The sequence below is a fragment of the Anas acuta genome, chromosome 4 (assembly GCF_963932015.1).
Source record: "Anas acuta chromosome 4, bAnaAcu1.1, whole genome shotgun sequence".
Classification (NCBI taxonomy): Eukaryota; Metazoa; Chordata; class Aves; order Anseriformes; family Anatidae; genus Anas; species Anas acuta.
Window position 1 is genome coordinate 67,132,539 of NC_088982.1, and position 14,674 is coordinate 67,147,212.

The 14,674-nt window shown below is 41.8% G+C and overlaps 1 protein-coding gene across 18 annotated transcripts in view; it reads left to right on the forward strand.

The window, feature by feature from the left end:
• LOC137856401 (melanopsin-like) overlaps positions 1 to 4,821 on the forward strand; it is a 76,761-nt gene extending 71,940 nt beyond the window's left edge. For 17 of the 18 annotated variants that reach the window (XM_068681757.1, XM_068681752.1, XM_068681750.1 and 14 more), the window contains one exon: positions 3,579 to 4,821. In XM_068681757.1, coding sequence (XP_068537858.1) covers positions 3,579 to 3,968 — 390 coding nt within the window. In that variant the 3' untranslated portion in view covers positions 3,969 to 4,821. The remainder of the gene's footprint in view (positions 1 to 3,578) is intronic. The other variant, XR_011096427.1, reaches the window with a different exon arrangement.
• Positions 4,822 to 14,674: the final 9,853 nt, after the last annotated feature.

Genomic DNA, 14,674 nt, shown 5'->3' on the forward strand with positions numbered 1-14,674 from the left:
CAGACTGCAAGAGTCACCTTGCTCTTCATCCCTCTTCCCTCCTCTGTCTCTCTGATCTGGTAAAATGACTGCTGTGGTCACAAAAAGGTGAAGCTTTCAGGTCTCATACCTTGAAAGTCAAGGGGAGGTGGTGATGAGTTACCACAGCTTCCTTGTGGCACATGTGGTTTATCTTCTTAGGAGATGGAAAAAAATGAAGAACTAAACCCAAGTGTCATAGCAGCTGGTTGCTTGAATTGGACAATTGATGACAATTGAATTGATGTAAACTGACTTTAATTGATAATATTGACTTAAATATTGACTTAAACTGATGTGGATGAGTGTAGACCCTTTTATCCTGGCCTCAAGAAAGCTTCTTGTTATGAAAGGATTGTAGCTGGGCCTTGGCTTCAGTTGTGGTGGCAAGCAACACAGGCTCAAAAGTTCTGCATGCTTCCACTGCCCTCCATCAGTAGCCCAGTGTGTCCAAGGTTGTAGGCAAGTGGCAAAGACAAGAGATTATCTCCAGGTACTGGCTTTTGGTGTCACAAGAAAGTAGAAGGAAACGAGACCTGAGGCAGTCTGCATAAGTGTTCGATAATTAAATATTTTAGTAACTGCTTAGCAGTTAGCTAGTAACTAAATAGCAGCTTTAAAAATGATTTTTAGGTGTTTATTTTAGTGTTTTAATAGCATTGCTGGTCTATCTTTGACTGAATTCTAGTTATGGCACTTCCAAAAGTCATCACTTATGGAAATGCAAGTGTGAACTTACTGAAGGGTCACCTAAGTCTTTGATTTAACAAAACAGATATATATATATATATATATATATATAATATATATTTTAGGAAAAGCATCTTAGGCTTTCTTTAACAAAACTACCTTACTACCATCTAAAAAAAAAAAAATTAATGCAACTCTAAATTCTTCACTGACTGAGCTAAAGATTTCTTAATCCCGTAGTTCAAGAAGCATTTGGACAACACTCTCAGACACATGGTCTGATTTTTTGGGTGGTCCTTTGGGGACCCAGGAGTTGGACTCGATGATCCATGTGAGTTCTTTCCAACTTGGATATTATGTGATTTTATGATAATGTGTGTTTGCAGTTGTGTTGCCAAAAAAAAAAAAAAAAGACATCTCTCAAATGAAAGTAAAAAAAGCTATTAACTGTCTCAGATTTGGTTGTTTTCAAAGTACAGAAACACATAGGACTTTATTCTATCACAAAGATGTGATCCAGCCTCATGGCTTATTGCAATTAGGGTGGGAATAGGCTTGGTGTAAACTGACACTAGCAAACGTGGCGTGGTAGTGAGAAGGCCCTTTTGGAAGCACTAAAATGCAGGTGTTTACTATATGGATAACGTAGGTTTGAATGCTTGATTTCAAAGGAGAGTTGCCAGGTGTGCTCTGTGCATCCAGGTTTCATATCAAGGGAATTATCCAACATGAAATGGCGGATGTTAGCTCTGGCCTTGTGTCGATGTGCCCTGTAGAGATGCCTATGATAGGAGAAAGATGGCTTACGCTTGCTCAGAGAAGTTGTCCAGCAGGAGCGCTAAAGGGAGTGGGCACCTGTTATTTAGTGCTGCTTTAAACACTGTCATGAACAAGTGCTTCAGTTGTTGGGAAAGCTCTGTGTCCTCTGGGACCAGGATGACTTCCCTCAGCAGGGCAGTGGGGGGATTGGCTGTCACTCAGATGAATCAGTGCCAAGCTCTTTTCTTCTCTCTTCACTCCTTGCACTGAGTCAGCAGGGGCTGAAACCATCCCCAGATTAGCTGTCCCAGTGCTTTCAGTTTTATCTTTGTCTAGACCAGTTCAGTGCTAGCACGGCTCTCCCTACGGGAAAACCTGGAAGTGGTGTCATGCCCACTAAGCCATACGCAGAGCAAACCCAACCTTCTGGTACAGTTAAAACAGCAGACAGGGATGTTTTTTTTTGTTTGTTTGTTTTTGTTTTTCTCATTCTTTTGCAGTCTTGATTTGGAAGAACAGATTTTACTTCTCTGTCAGGTTTATTTAAAGCACTTTTTAGCATATTATGCTTCCCTCCAGTGGATAGATAGAGTGGCTAGAGAAATCGTTATCAATAGGTATTTGTAAACAATTTGTGCCCGTGGAATAGAACTTCATAAAGCAGCAGTGTATGCCTGTATCTAATTTTAAACCTAGACTGACAGAGTGAGATATCCACAGCAAAAAGTCTGGTTTTTATTTTGCAAAAACATGACATTTGTTTGAAAACAAACGCATTTGCTTTTTGTCTATAAAATCAAACTAGATGCTATACAATTATGTATTTTTACCAAATTACTTTATAAAATGACAGTCCCAAAATCTAAATAATAATATTAACAAAGCCTTCCTTATTTGAGTTAAGGAACTGTTTATTTTGTAAGCATAAAGGCAATAATTGCAGCCCACTGACTACAGGGAGACGGAGGCCTAAGAGTCACCATGCTGGACTGTAATCATGCTACAATCTGGCCTAACAATTTTAAAAGCTGTTTCAGCATCAAGGCCCTATAAATCAATGGGAATTACATACCAGAATGCTTCAAGAATGCTAAAGTTGAATTAATGATATTTGTGGGTGCCATAGGTATATCTACAACAGAGGGAATATTTTACAAAACTGTTAAAAGAGGCCCACACAAAGTGTAGATAATTAATGTACTTAAAAACCATATTAAGAGTAGTAAGTAGAACTGGAATGCAGAAAGATGCTCTATAGCAATCTCAGTAAAGCTTGCTCTTACTCTGAATTCTGTCAGATGAAGTAAGCTCTGCATTGTACGTTAAATGTTGATTTTTCCCAGGAAGAATCTATAACATCTTTCTCTATCTGGCACAGTGATTTTATGACTTTAACTATCATTTTCTACAGCAAGCAAAAATTAAGCACTCATGCCTTTCATTGCCAGTGCATTTAAATATTAACTAACACTTTCAAAGCTCACTTATTTTACTCTAGTTTTTTATACTGTGCAGAAAGAGTTATGTAAAGGTCACAGAGGAGTTGCCATCAGGGCCAAGTTAGAAATTTGAGTTCTTTGAAGACAAACAGATGTGAAATGGTTAGTAAAGCAGAATCTCAGTTGCTGTTCTTCCTTTCTTCGTTGGTGGAAGTACTGTCCAGTGTACAAAGCTACCAAGCTTGCATGAGGCAGTAGAAGGAGCCACTTCAAGACACCATGAGTATAATGTCCTAGAGTCTTGCCTGAAATCTTTTCAATGAGAGAGAGAAGTACAGTTATCCAGTACCTTGAGACATGTCAAAAATGGCAAAGAGGTTTTTTTTTGTTGTTGTTGTTTGTTTGTTTTCATATAAAGGAATGAGCTTTTCTTCTTTCTTTTTGATCTCTGATGGTATTAAAGCACATTGTCTTTTGTTTCTTTTAACATTCCGCTTTCCAAGCCGCAGATGTTAACACATCATGATTTTCCTTCTTTCTAGTTAGTGATTCAAATGTTTAGAAAATATGACCGGTGACTCGAGTAGCAAACAGTGATACTGAATGTTTCAAATATTGGTTTTGATAGACCTGTGCTGTACGATGACACTAAAGCTTATGTCTCCGCTCCAGGTGTCACTGTCCTCCAGCTGTCTGGAGAAGGTGCTTGGGCAGTCAGTCCTACACAGTCCCCCTGAAGCACTCGTGGCCAGCTCCCTACGAGCAGCTTCTCTGCCCGTCGGTTTGAATAGCAGCAACGTCAGCAGAGGAGGAGGCTCAGATACTCCATGGATGCAAGCTCAAGAAAGTCTAAATAATAGAGGCTTGGACTCTATAATTAGCAATACAGTCCCTCGCATCATTATCATTCCTACCTCAGAGACAAACCTATTTCAAGAGGAACTTGATGAGGAAGAGACTGAAATATTCCACTTCCATGACAAAAAGAGTAATCTGTTGGATTTGGAAGGGCTTAGCTCATCAACAGAGTTCCTCGAAGCTGTTGAGAAATTTCTATCATAAGTGTGTCAAAAGAAAACTTTCCGGCAATTATTTTCTTGGCATCTTCTCTGCTTAATTATACCAAATAACTGAAGCCTTGTAGGTTAGATCATCAGGCTTTTTGTATGTTTATACAGTAGTCACTAGGCAGCCTTCAGTTTTATCTTTGTCCAGACCAGTTCAGGCATGGAAACAAGCTTTCTTTCAGACTGCACTGCAGGAAATGAGCAGTGGAAGATCTGGCAGCATGATCGAGTACCATCAGTTGAGTCGTTCTCCTGCTTCGTGGGGCCCTGAACCTTGATTTGTAACCACAGATGCCAGCAGAGGGAAAAATAATTGAACCAAGAGCAGGGGGAGCTGCTGCATGTTTCTGCTACCTGCATGTGAAACAGCATTCATGTTTTGGCAGCTCTCTTCTGGATGGTGAAGGGAAGCACCACGAGGCCACAGCTTCCACCAGCCCCAGAGATAATACTGCTAGATGACCTGAGCTGTCTTTTAATCAAATTATTTTCAGCATTTTTATTTTATTTATTTTACTTTATTTTTTTTTTTTTTGTAATAGGCAGCTTCCTAAATGTAAAAAGATGGACTTACCGTGTAACTGGGAAGTAACTGCTTGCTTATAAAGTTTAGTGATAGAAGTTTGGATTTTACCTCAGCATTAGTGCAATCGCCTGAATGTCGCAATGCAAGGTGAATGTGCTAAATGCAATGTGCTAAAACTTATAATTCCACCTATAGAAGCATTTAGAGCACCTTCACTTACAATGTTGATTAAATGTGGATGAATCCTAATGTGATTAAAAGGGTGAACTTTCACAACTGGCTTGACAATTCATTGATGAGAAATAAAGCCTTGGCTGCTATATATCACTTGTTTCCTCAGTGGACATTCTTCTCTATTCTTCTAAAATGTCCCAGAAGGATGTCTTCTCCTACAGGTCACTCACCAGAGGCCTTCAGAGTGGGTAAGATGTCACCTTGGAGAGAAAGCTCCACAGCACTGTGGTCTTTGGTACAAGACCTGCAGTCACATTTTACTGGTGGTTAGTGTTTATCTGGTCTGTGCTTTATGCTATAGCTCAGACTTGCAAGACCCTCCCAGCATTTTATTCCTAAATGCATTATTTCTTTTGTAAATCATTTTCCCTTCTTAAAACATGTTCTCCACATCTTCCGTTTCAGTCTCTGACCTTCATATGCAGACAAGTTGAACCACATTATTCTTCACATAACATCAGTATATCTTGGTAGAAAATTTCTCTTGGTAGAGTTTCTCTGGATATAACAGTGCAAATTTTTATTCCAGTAAGTCTAGTCGCACTCCAACATCCAACAAGTAGACATCCAACAAGTGTCTGGACATGGGAATTTCTGTTCCTGCTTTCTGTTTGTTCCTGTGACTCCATCTCAGTGCAGAGCACTGAGAGCACTTACAAGTAGTGTGGACACACTTGACTGGTCTTGAGAAGTCATCTCCTCGTTCTCCTGATGTAAAGAACAGCCAAAAAGATAGAAAGTTTGGGTGTGGTCACTTGCTGTGTTTGTTTGTTTGTTTCAATGAAGAGGATAATGCACATCTTGTTTGCAACTAGAAGAGAGTATCAGGGTTGAAACATGACTGTGGTACAAACTGAAGGCCAAAGCAGCTCAGAAGAGAGAGGAATACCTCCAACCTCACAGACCCATGCCCTGCAGGGTGTCAGCATAGCAGACCTTCAAGATGACTGAGACACTTGACTTTGGGATAGGTTTTGCTCTTTTGGGGACATAAACCTCTGCTAAGTTACAGTGGTGATTACTGATACAGGCTGCCAAGAGGTATTCCTGTCAGGCTGCTTATTGCAATGCTAAAGCCATCAATTCTGTTATTACTTGAGCTACTTGAGGTGTCTGGAGACCCTCACCAGAAATGAGGCCCATAAACCTCCTTATTTTTTGGAGAGGGTGTGGGGGGAAGGGGTGGTGGAGCATAGGTGTGTCTGCATATGTATAGTTGTACATAACCCCAGCCAGGCTGCCAAAGGCCATGCACAATGGGCACCAGGTTTTCTGCTGGGCGCAGGCATCATGCCAGGCTCTCCTGCAGTCAGCTCAGTGCTTCCAGACGCAGTTCCTCTGCTGGAGGACCAGTGCCAGTCAGCGGGTGGTATGGCACAGCTGCCAGGGACTGGAATGGGGACCTTCTCACCTGCAGCTCCTTGGTGCCAGGCTGCCATCCAGCATGTGGTCTGGGCCACAGCGAGTAAGCAAATCCTAATTAAATACCCCATTCATGGAAAATGGATGAAGCTTAACATACTCCTTTGCCACCTTTGATTCTTCTTCCGTGTTTTTTTTTTTTTTAAATATTTTTTTTCCTATGCTGACTGTACAGCCAGTGACCTTACTTCTTGCATTTAATATCCTCGGCTGCAGTATCTCCTTTCTTCTTGATCCAGATGTTGGAAGCAAATGTTCTTAAAAGCCTTCCAAGTCTTGTACCTGACTTTTACTGCTGTAATTAACTCTAAATAACAATAACAAAGAATTTCAGCGTTCCAAGATACAAAAACATGCCCTTGAGAAGATCTTGCACTTTGGTGTTCACAGACTTGTACCGCTAAGACTGTAGACAGGATATTGCCATATTTTACAATGGGATGAAGAAAATAAGACCTAAAGCAACAGTGAACAAATTCCCCCGTATCCAGACAAAGCTTTGCATTCTACTTTTTAGCCTGCAAGATTGACTTTCCAGTGATCTCTTGCATATGTGCTAGAACTAATAATGTGTCTCAGAAAACTAATGGGCTTTTGAGGTATGTGCAAAGAAGTGTTCCACTTTTATACTGCTGATGTTATTCACTATTTGTGCTGTTGCTTCTGCAGCTAATGTCAAAATTACTGTGTTCTTCAACTGATTTAGGCTAGAATGCCAAATGAAATAGCAATAGAGTGATAAAACAAGGTTGTATGCAATATCGGATACATTTATTACCATCAGTGTGTGATTTTGCAGAAACATCAGTCATGGAATAAATCAGTCTTAAATTGACTACTACTATACAGAAGAATTTTAAGTACTTCTCTGTTGCCACATTAGACTAGATGGCACATACAAATGTACAATATTAACTGCTGATTCCCACTTCACAAAGACATGTATTGGTTCACTCAAACAGAATAAAAAAATTCTTAGGAATTACATCAAACTATGCATCCTTTGTTTTTCTTACTTAATGATTAATTTCAGGAACCAGCCAGAGAAATATGGAAGTTGAGTCACAGCTTTTGAAGCCTGTGGCTCTGATCCAGTGAATAAGAAGGTGTATGTATAGCTTCATTTACAAGAGCAGCTCTATTCAGGTCACATAGGCTACTCACCTGCAACCAAGCACTTGCCTAATTGAGACCATAGCCTGACAGGTTGGCATCTGAAACTAGAGTTCACTGACTTGGGAAAATCTGAAGTTGCTCAGCAACTTTTAAAATAAGATTGTTTTAACTGGGATGTTAGAAATTACACACATTTGAAAGAATTAGCCCGAGGCAATATGTTAGAACTGTGGCAGCAGACTCTGATCTTTGCACTACATCTGAATGATGATAAGCCAAACATTGATTGTTCGTGCTAAGTCTTTGTATAGCACAACTATAGGTTATGTTCCAATTTTCAGGAATAACAGCAAGTTCAGACCACAAGTGTAAATGTTGCCTTTTACCATAAATCAGTGAACAATTAATTTTGATAGTTAAATAAAAGTTTCAAATAAGAAAAAAAAGATTAATTATTAGAATCTTAATAAATCTTGCTGAGTTGGCATGAAGCAAGATTTATACTACTTTATTCTACAAAGCTCATCCAGTTTGCAAACACCCATTTACTTCCCTCCTTCCAGGAGACATCAAGGAATAAGGAAACCCTTCCACTCTGCTGTCTGATAAATGTTTGTGTTCCAAAGAGACATGTGATGCACAAAATTGAAAAACACTGGATGGAGGGAAATACCTTCTTTTTAAATTTCTTTACTCATTTTTGTGTCTTTTTTACACCTGGTCTGTAGGCTTTTGATATATTTTTTTTAATCTTTTTCTGTCACAACTACTTGAAAGCCATGTAAGCTAGTGGAGAGGTAGAAGCTTAGGTATGTATCATGCAGCGTTTTAAGCACAGACTCCTTTCTCAGCTGGGAACATAAAAATTGACTGTGCTTCAGTTCAGAAGTGCCATGCAACTGCAAGGTAAGGTCAGACAAGGTGAAAGCAGCTGAGATGCAGCTGCCACTCCTGGGTAATCTCAATGCAAGCTGGTGATTATTTCTTGGTTTGCAAATCATCCATAGCTTCAGTCTATACCTTAACGTTCTGGCTGCATGCTTTGAATGGACAAATAGTTCAGTGGAGAGTTTGGCTGTGGGATGCTTAAGCTGTGCTTGTCACACGTAACATGTGTATCATGTAAATATTTTTAGTTTAAAAGCCAGATGCATTTACCTTCTTAAAGCATTTTCAGAAGGCCGTTGTCATCCTCAGGACCCTGTGCTGGACTGAATGAGCAAAGACATAGGCAATAACATGAGAGAAGGTTTGTCACAGCTGCCATTGCCAGCAGCACAACTTTCTCAGGGTGACACGTCCCAGACTTGTCTTTCCATCTCAAGGGGCAAGCCTGGTCCCCGTGGAACAGTGTGAGACATGTGATAGCGGATGCATGCAAAAATGAGAATTTTTAGAAATTTATATGGATATGTGTTAAATGTAGGTAGATTTTCATGAGGACAGCAGAAGATGTCTCCCGGGAGTTTCTCTTTGCCAATTTTTAGGTTCCTTTCCACTGTAAGCAGGTGGTAAAGCTCTTCAAAGAAGCAGATGGATGTATTTAACGTTAACAACTAATTTTCCATGGGCGTGCTCTTGGAAACAAATGATCCCCATTTCCTGAGTTGGAGGGAAAAAAAAAAATCCAGCCTAGGGCAGCCTACAAGTGTGGAAAATTTGAGACTGAACACATTTGAATTTGGTCAATGTAAACCAAATGAAAACAAGAGCTTATAATGGAAATTGAGCCACCAGGGCTGTAGCAAAACGGCCAACTCCATCTTTGTAGGAAGGGAGCTGGAGCCCAGATGGTCCCATCTGGTGAAAGCAATCCAAGTGAGATGAAGTGGCTGGTGGGTCTATCCTAAGTCCATTTCTGTTGGGTTATCCAAAGATGGGAACAGAAAAAGACCTGGCTGTATTCATCTGTTGGATGCAGACAGAAAAAGTCCTGCAGCAGAGGAGAATTTCCCATCTGACGGTGGAAAGGAGCATTGTCATCCATTATAGATGACACAACAAGGATGTCTCATCTGGAGTACTGCACACATTTCTCACCGTTCGTAGTGAAAACAGAAAAAAATGATATGTGGAGTATGTGGAGGAAAGGGGGATGAGAAGTTTCTCCTATAGCTGTACACTTCATTCTGTTAAACCTAACAGAAGAAAACTGGGGGGATATGGCTGCCTTTAAACATGTCTGGGGAAGACGATGGTTTCAAGTGAAATGTCTGTTTCAGCACAGGAATAATTTAGCATTAGTTAACAGGAACAAGTTAGAATTAATTAATAGTGAAGTAATGGATTCTGATGGAGTTTTAAGTGTTGGTTATTTTTTGTGCCCAGGACCTGTGTGTTTTGGGGTTATAAAAGAAATGACTCTAATACCACACTACAGCCTCATATTCATTGCTTCAGTAGAACAGTAATAAACTTTTAAAAGTCCAAATAGCTGCAGAAACAAAATCAGGTGTTAAGAAAGTCTTGAGAAGTCTGATTCGCTGCCAGTTTTAAAAGGGGCAGTGGTTTGGATGTCAGTACATCAGTGACTGGCAGGAGCCCCACTGGGGAGATGCAGCAAATGTCCTGACAAAATCCAGCCATCGAGTATGTAGCTGCTTCTGATTTGCCAAGGGGAGACACTGCTGAATGACCAGCAGGCTCTGTCATCTGTTTTTTTGCCAGCTTCAGTGGAAAAATCGCCTGTCCCCTAAGGGATTTTGCAATGTGGAAATAAATTCAGCTTCAGCTGCCTGGAAGGGCCAAGACTGCATTTTGTTCTTATTCCCTCCTCACCACCACTGCCTGAAAGCCACACACTCCAGCTTCTGTGAGCTGAGCTGCTTTGGCCTTCTCCTCCTGGCCCCAGCGGCTGTTTACAATCGCAGTACAGCTGAAGACTTCATTTTGCAGTATTGGGGAATCCAGCAGCAAGTGCCGAAACCTGTACAGCCCCTGTGGCTCGCTGCTGCATGCCTTATCCCCCCACCCCTTGGTGTACCAGATGTACTGGTCCGCTAGGACACAGGAAATGGGCAAGTGAAAAATGGTTTTCCGTGGTTTCACTGTCTTGCCTACTCTGGGCATTAATGTGTGTTTTCTTTTTCTTTTTTTTTTTTCTTTTTTTTTCGTTCTTCTTTTCTTCCCTCCCTTCACCCCCTTTTCTATTTTTTTTCTTTGTGGATGCCTTGGCATACATCCCTTCTGGCATAGGATGTTTCCTCAGAAAGCTTTTGTTTCTGTGCTGCTCTGAATTTATTTTTCCCAGCGTGATGATTTTTCCTGGAACAACTTCTGAGCCCTGCCGAAGGTGTCTGGTAGACGGGCTTTCACAGTTGGGTCTTCGTGCTGCACTTGGTGCTGTTAACACACCAAGGCACATGCTTTGGGGTGAAATTCTCCCTGTCCAGCAAGAATTAACAACTAAGATTTCCAGACGAGAAGCTTCCACAGCCATGTTTCCATTTTGACCACAGTGCGGTTTCCAAAAGCTTATGAGAGAAGGGTGGAAACTGGAAAACTGGGAGGGGGATTTCAAGCATCCCACAGAGCCTGCCTGCTAGAATCATGCCTCTTCACATGCCACCAGTTCAGACAAGGCTGTTGTGTACTGCTGGCACGCTGCTGTTTCTAAAATACTGAAAACTCTGATAGCACAGGCTGCAGGGATATCAGCGGGCTTAATAAGCCTTGGGGAAAAAAAAAAAAAAAAAAGAGAGAGAGAGAGAAAATCAGCTTGTGGGTGGGAAACAATGGGCCTCTCAAGACAAAGAGCAGATAGTGAAGAAGTCTCCATCTTGCTCCTCGAGTCCTGGCCTCCAGCAGCCACAGCCAAGCTCAAGACGGATGATCCCAAACACTCAGGAATGACAGATTGAAATAATCATGATACTGGGTAAAAATGAATTCTGTTTATGATGAATTCTGTTTAGATAATTTTTGAGTCTTGACCTTTTCAAGCTTTGCTTTACCGCCAGAATAGACAGGAATGTGATTTTTTGCATTAAAAAAATAATGAAAAAAAAAAAATCATACAGACCAAGGGTCTATTTAAGTTAATGTCCTGGCCAGCAACAAGTGTCTAGGAAGAGAACTGTAGCATATACTAATAATTTCCTTCTTTACTCTCCCAGCCTTCAGCATTCCATGGCAGAAATTGTATTTAATAAGCCTTCACAGACTTTTTCCTTCCATGGATTTATGGAATTGCTTCTGGGACTCATGTGAAAACCTAACAACCACAACACCTCCCCAGGGCTCTGCAGTTTAATTAGGATTTCCATGAAGCACAGCCTTCCTTGGCTTGTTTGGAGATAATGCCTTGTAATTGCATTTGGTGCCCTCCAGTTCTTGTAGGGTATGAGCAAGCGAATATATCCGTATCTCCACCGATGGTCTCCTCTGGTGTCCCCCCCTACACCCAGGACTTCCACCCCACAGATAACAGCAGGAACCAGCAGTGCAGTAAGGCCACTGGATACTGTGGGCAAAACACAATGCTGCTTTGGTTGCTCCTCCCCACAAGGAGCTCTGGGGTCTGTTGTCCTCATCCTCGCCCCCTCACAGCCTCCGTGGGCAGGCCCTCACCCTCTGCCTGCTCTTCTGACGGCATCAGGGAGGTGTGGGAAAGGGCCTGAGACACCTGGAGCGGAAACAGGCCATGCTTGTAGTTAAAGGGTATCAGCAAAATATTTACAGGCTGTTTAAGGAGTTGGCAAGCCCTTCGAGGACTAAATTATCAACAGGCTGTCTCCCAGCTCTTCTGGGAAGGAGGAAAATGTAATTATCCTCATTTAACATCAGGAGAGGCTAGGACGTAGCATAAGCACATGCCCAGGTGGTAGCAGCATTGTGGCAGTCTCCTACTCTCTCCAGTCCAAGCGCAGACAGCAGACCCTTCACTCCCCCTCATTGCAGCACGTGGACAAAATAATCAAAATACTTGGATTTCAACAGTAGGTATTACATCAAAAATACAGAGCAAACTCCTAGATCTGAATAATGTAACAGCAGTGATGCTGAATCTCACCTGGGACCCAAATTTTGCAACTTAGTATTTCTACCTGCATAGCACAGTGAATTTAAGTTATAGACTCAAATAAACAGTCAGGATTGCCACTGAAATATATGGCTGGGACCCACTCTAGGACACACGACTAAAAAGCAGGCACTGGATCAATTATATTGACTCTTTATTCTGGTACGCTTCATGGATGTAAACTGAAATTAAAGAAAAAATGGTATTTGTAAGGGCAGCGTTTCCAAGTCTTCTCTCCCCAAACATGTAACCTTTTTTTAATAATCAGTTTGGAAAAATTGTTGCCCACACTTCTATTCTAGCCTACAGGTAGTTTAATTTTTGCATAGTAACAGATTTATAGGCCCAGTTTTATAAAGCATTGGCAATGACAGAAAGAGTCCCAGAACCTTGTGACTGTGCTGTGTGGGATGTTCTGTTAAAAATCAATATTATTGTTATTTTGTCCCATAAAGGAAATGGTTGAGGGTGGCATAAGGACGTGCAGCATGCCTACATAAATGTCCTCGTACTGACCTGGTGAAATACGAGAAACACTAATGTTCCCAGCGCCCATCCATCACTGCTGCTCACAGACAGGTGTCAAAGGAAAAGCTTTGGTCTATTTTTGGTGCAGCAAACAGAAAGTTAAATTAAAAAAATAAAGTGTATGAAAGGTAAGCATTTCCAGGTACTTTTCTTTTTTTTTTTTCTTTTCCTTTTTTTTTTTTTTTTTTTCCTGTAGCCTGGGGGTGACTGGAGTCACAGGGTGCCTTGGCAGGAGATATTTGCCTCCCCGGAGCACAGAGAAGCGATGCTTTCTGAGGGCAGCCTCTGGACCAAGGTGCAACTCAGGTGAGAGTATATCTTCACCTTAGCAACTGCTGCAGCTTTGGGAGAGAGTAGCAGTCCTTCCAGGTGGGTGACAGCTGCCTCCCCTGGCTGCTGCTGCTCACAGGACCCACCCAAACACAAGGGGCTGAGTCGAGTCTTTTCCCCCAGGGGCTGCAAGGAGAGGACGGCAGAGCAGAGGGAGGCAGCTCTATTTTTAGCTGCCTGAGACACGCAGACCTCAGGGTGATGGGGAGCAGATAATTACATAATAAGTCATACCAGGATGTGCTATTTAAATCTATCTGGTCTCCTCCTTATCTCAAGTGCTGTACTCGCAGTTCCCACTCTGAGTGCTTGTAATCTAAATAACGCGTTTTCCTGGAATTTGCTGCATGAAGTAATAGCCTATTTAACCAGCATCTCTTCATGCACTGTTCCTCCCTGGGTAGTGTGTGCAGCTAGGTGCTGCTGTGGTGGGGATATTGGTAGTTCCGGGTTATTTGTATCCTGAAGAACAAAAGGGTGGGGTGACTAAAAGACTGCCACTAGGTGTTGGGGAAGGGGGTTGCTTTTGAGCAGCCTATTGGGATTTAGGTCTTTTCTGCATCCCACTGAACCTCTCTCCATGCACATCTCTTTGTGGCTGTCTCCACATCTATGACATGTCTTTCTCATGGGTAAAAATGGTTTTTCCCAGTTCCACCAGCAGCAAAAGAGGGGAGCGGTGGAAACAAAGCAGCTGTTTTATCGATAAAAGGCAAAGGAAGTTGTGAAGTCCTTCACTGGCATTATTCAGGGAAAGGCCACGTATGCTACTGCCATTTGAAGCAGTGATACCTTTTAAAACCATAAGCTTTTATCCTTTCGCTGCTCCAAAACACTCAAAGGAAACATGCCCATTAAAAACAAGACACCAGTCTGCAGCTCCTGGGAACGTCCTGTGCCACGTGCCGGATGGGTGCTCTTGGATTTCAGGTGACGCAGGGGCTATATCCAGCTTCTGGGCACCCAGGTACATGAAGACACGTCTCAGCTCATTAACAGCAAAGGGCTGAGCTCCTGCCATCCAAAGTGGCTAGTAGTTTGGTAAGAATCCAGAAATGCTCACTGCAAAGGTTTCTATTGTTTTGTACACGAACCGCAAGGAATTGGAAACAACAAAAAAAAAGAAGTGGATGAAAGGTCTCTCTATTTTTATGTAGCAGTTTGAAAGTGTTGGGTATCTGCAGCAATATTTAGTCCAACGGAAAGTGAAATTGAATCTGCCTGACATAACGAGAAAGTGTCTGGCAGAGCCTGGTCCAGAGGAAAAGCAGCATCTCAAAAACTTAATTTTTAAGATGAATATGCAGTAGAACTAAAAGCTACAGTATAGCTTTGGATCTGGAAGCACAGAGGCTTTGGAGGGAAAACAGAGCTGTTGGTGTTTTAAAGCATGAAGTATATAGACCATGAAGTGAGAGAGAAAATGTTAATGGTGTAAGCTGAAACTTGGCAGAGCTGCACAGGCCAGACCGACAAGTGGCAATGCAACAGGGAGGGAGCAAATTCAGAACAAGAGCAAGCTGAA